Below are 3,900 nucleotides of genomic sequence, written 5' to 3' on the forward strand. Positions count from 1 at the left end.
CTCTCATGGATGTTTCTAACTCTCTATCCCTCTCCCTTCCTCTCTGTAAAAAATCAATAAAATATATTTAAAAAATAAATAAAATAAAATTATGAAAATGCATTTTTCTTTAGGTAGCTCACTCTATATCTCTCTAAATCTATATAGAAATCTAGATATAAATATATCAATCTATAAACCTATCTGTAGATTTATGGAACTCATCACAGTAATAATGTCAGGTTTTAAAAGGATTTTTGCTCCATTTCCTTTCTCCACCTTGGATCGTCTTCAAGTTAGCATGTCATGTCTGTACCATATTACACTGAAACATAATAAAGCCATCATGGTTGATTGTATGGTTCATACTTTATGTACATGCCTACCGAAAAATGTATGTGGGTGTGTTTCACAAACACCGTATTTCAGAACATTCATTTCCCACAAAGTAGACAATAAATGTAGCGAAGAACCCATGTAAGCGGCCTCATACCTTGGGAAAATTCTGAATGGTGCAGAATATTTCCACTTGGAGGGTGGGAAGCCCCAGTCCGTCCAGCACATGCTTCCCCACCACTTTGCAGATGGTGGGTGGCTTCGCAAGTTTAGAAAAGCAGTTTGCCTTTAACAAAGAAAGATAAAAGTCAGGATACCACACCTAACTTATCTTTAAAAGGTCATTCACAGTTACTCTAGTTTCTAACCCCGCCCGGCCCCGAGTGTCCTCCTCGTGCCAGGATGAGTCTAGCTGCTCTGTGGGAACTGCCCGCCCTCACTCACGGAGATTTGGATGTCACCTGATGTTGAGTCTCTGATACATGGGGTGATTTGTTGTCTTTTCAACTCTCAGCAGAAACTCACATGCATTTCTTAGTTCAAGGCCCTGTGTCATTCTTTAGCTGGCCCTCACCTATCCCTCCAAGATACCAGAGTCAATTGGTCCCTAGAATACGGATGCATTAAAACTTAAGAAACCTTACATGGGCCAGTTTTTATTCCTCCCAGCAGGGCCTCTGATAATTTAATGCTGAAGAGTTATGCAGAGGCTGTGCTGCACTGGCCATCAGTTCACGCATAGAATTACCCCATTTCCTTTCTCCACTGGGTCGAAGAGGATTGTTGGAACCTTGGTAATAGCGCTTTCATTGATGTGGGAGAAGAGCAGGAGCCATGTGGAAGCGATCCAAGAATGAGATGGAAGAAAGAGAATGAAGCTGAGGTGGAGAGCCCACTCAAGGAGCCTGAATAAAAAGATTCGAGATGGTGTTTCTACTCAGGAGCTAAGACAGAAGGTATAGGGCTCTCTAGTAAGCACACCAGGCTCATGACTCAGCATTCTGGACAGGTCTCAAAACTACCAGGGCCTCTCTCTACACGACCTTTCTCCCTGCGGCAGGGTGATCGGGTGTCTTTGTGCGCAGCAGCATGATGACTAGATTCTGAGAGGGACTGTTCCAAGACTACCAGATGTGATATGGCAGCACTTACCAAGCCTCTGCATCATGCCTGCCAATGGGCTGTTGATAAAAGCCAGTCACAAGGCCAAGTTCTGAGTCATGGTGGAAGGGACTCTCACACGTCCGTTCACTCTGGTGGTATAGTTCATTGGGGACCACCAAGATGACAGTCTATTATAGAGCTAAGCCTCTGCCTGATTCGCAGCCCCACACACTTTCACCTGTGAATTTTGTGAGGAAGGAATAAAGAGTATTGCTATTGCCCACAAGGGTCTGAATCCTTTAATAGGTAAGAGAAGCATGCAAGAAATGGCATTTGAGCTCAACACTGGAGGAGATGCAGTATTCCAACAGGTAGACGATAGAAGTCCAGTGTTGATACTTCTGGTAGATGGACTAGATTATAGGGCTAAGCCTCTGCCTGATTCGCAGTCCCACACACTTTCACCTGTGAATTTTGTGAGGAAGGAATAAAGAGTATTGCCATTGCCCACAGGGTCTGAATCCTTTATGTAAGAGAAGCATGCAAGAAATGGCATTTGAGCTCAACACTGGAGGAGATGCAGTATTCCAACAGGTAGACGATAGAAGTCCAGTGTTGATACTTCTGGTAGATGGACTAGGATAAGGAAAGGGGAGGGAGGTGGGAAACTTCAGGCTTTAGGGGAAAGTGGGCCGTATGGAGGAGCCAGAGAGGGAGGGAGGGTTACCAGAGGTAGAGAGGGGAGCGCTATGAATCACACACCGGAAGGTGTTTGATCTTACTCGGCAGGCAAAGCGTAGCCACAGGAGTTTCTAAGCAAAAGAATGATGGTCAGATTGAAGATCCGGAACATTGCGCTGGCAGCACTATGCGCGACGGACACAATAGAAGGAGAGACTAGGTGAGAATAAGGAAGGCTCAAACTAGGGCAGTGAGAAGGAAGAGGAAAAGGAGGTTGCTTTTTTGCCCACCCAAATTCCTTAACAACCTTCAAAGTCCAAGCCAAAACGTTCCCAGACACTACAGCCGACAGGGATCTTTCCCAACCCTGAATCCTTTAGTAAGCTTAAGTGATCTGTCCCTCAGTCTAGCGCACAACGGTATATCACCTTACCTAGTATCCATTTTTAAAAATATTTGGCTTTGCCTCTAACCAAAGTATAAACTCTCGGAGAGCTACGCAAACTAAAGTCCTGCCTGCCTGATAGACTGGGAAGAGCATTACACCAGGGAACCAGTGTCCAAGTTTCTAGTCTCAGCTTTTGCTCTAAGTAGCTATGAGGCAAAAGCTTGGTGTCTTTGTAAAATGAGGAGCTTGGACCAGTTAACTTTCAAGATTTCCTCTAGCAAGAAAGAGTGGACTTCAGAGTTGTATTCATTCATTCATTCATTCATCCTATAAATAGTTTGGGAGCGTCCACTATGTACCAGGCCTTCTGCTGGGTACTAGGGACAAAGACCTGGTTTGATTTCTCCCTGTAATTCTTTGTGCCCCTTGGGAAAAATTTAAATTCACTGGGCCAGTTTATTTGTAAAATGGGAACATAATTTTTACCTCACAGGGGTCCCAAAGATTAAGTGAAATAACATATAAAGCAATTAACACAAGGAACGCAATACACACCTCGCCCTCAGTCCACCCCCAACTTTGATGTAATAGGCCACGAGAGAAAAACAAACATTCCTCAAGAATCCTCTGAACCCCCTGTCTCCATAACATGTGCTTCTGAACCCTGTAAACACATCGGGCTTCTCCACAGCATTTACAGACTCTGCTCGTTGTCACACCTCACCATAGTGCAAACTCCTGCTAGTCCCGACCACGCAGCCTTCCAGAAGGTAGGTGTTGGTTAATACTTATGGGCCTGGAAGCGAGAAAACGCTTGCCTTTGTTTCAACTGCTCATTGCTTCAGGCTAAGGTTTGTGCCAGAAATCGCACTGGGCACAGCAACCAGGAAGGTGATAGGAAAAGGCACCTGCTCTCCGCGGAGCTCACTGTGCATACAAAAAAATGCTGCAGGGACTGGGACCGCTGAAGGACAACCAGTCCAGGGCGCAGCAGCCAAGACTTTGATCTGAAATGGAGGTTGAGTGGGTGCTGATCAGGTGGGGCCAGGCATCCAGGCAGGAGCCAGGCTTGATGTGAATGAAACTTGGAAGCAATGGGAGCGGGCTGGGCCTGAGGTCCCCGCCAGCGCGTTCATCCCGTGACCGAGAGGAGGCCGCTGGAGGCGGTAAACTGAGCTGCGCGGTGTTGAGGTCTGTGTTTACAAGAACAACCGGCAGCCGGGCCGGCCGGTCCCGAGGCAGCGAGGAAGCCTGGCAGGCCCCGAGCTGTCGCCGTAGCAACAAATCCGCCTGGAGCCCACCATCCTCCAGCTGCTTCCCATCCACCACTTTCTTTCTGGAATCTCGCCGCCCCAGGTTCCCCGCTCGGCTGCTGCCCTGCAGGATCGCCTTCCCGCACCACTGCGGTCTCC

General features: G+C 47.1%; 1 protein-coding gene across 1 annotated transcript in view; it reads right to left on the minus strand.

Moving 5' to 3' along the window:
* The window catches only part of ENO4 (enolase family member 4), a 29,653-nt gene that overhangs the window by 25,237 nt on the left and 516 nt on the right, over positions 1 to 3,900 (minus strand). Inside the window, exon 2 of the mRNA XM_005879685.2 lies at positions 473 to 601. Coding sequence (XP_005879747.1) covers positions 473 to 601 — 129 coding nt within the window. The remainder of the gene's footprint in view (positions 1 to 472; positions 602 to 3,900) is intronic.

The sequence above is a fragment of the Myotis brandtii genome, unplaced genomic scaffold, assembly GCF_000412655.1.
Source record: "Myotis brandtii unplaced genomic scaffold, ASM41265v1 scaffold604, whole genome shotgun sequence".
In the NCBI taxonomy this organism is placed as follows: Eukaryota; Metazoa; Chordata; class Mammalia; order Chiroptera; family Vespertilionidae; genus Myotis; species Myotis brandtii.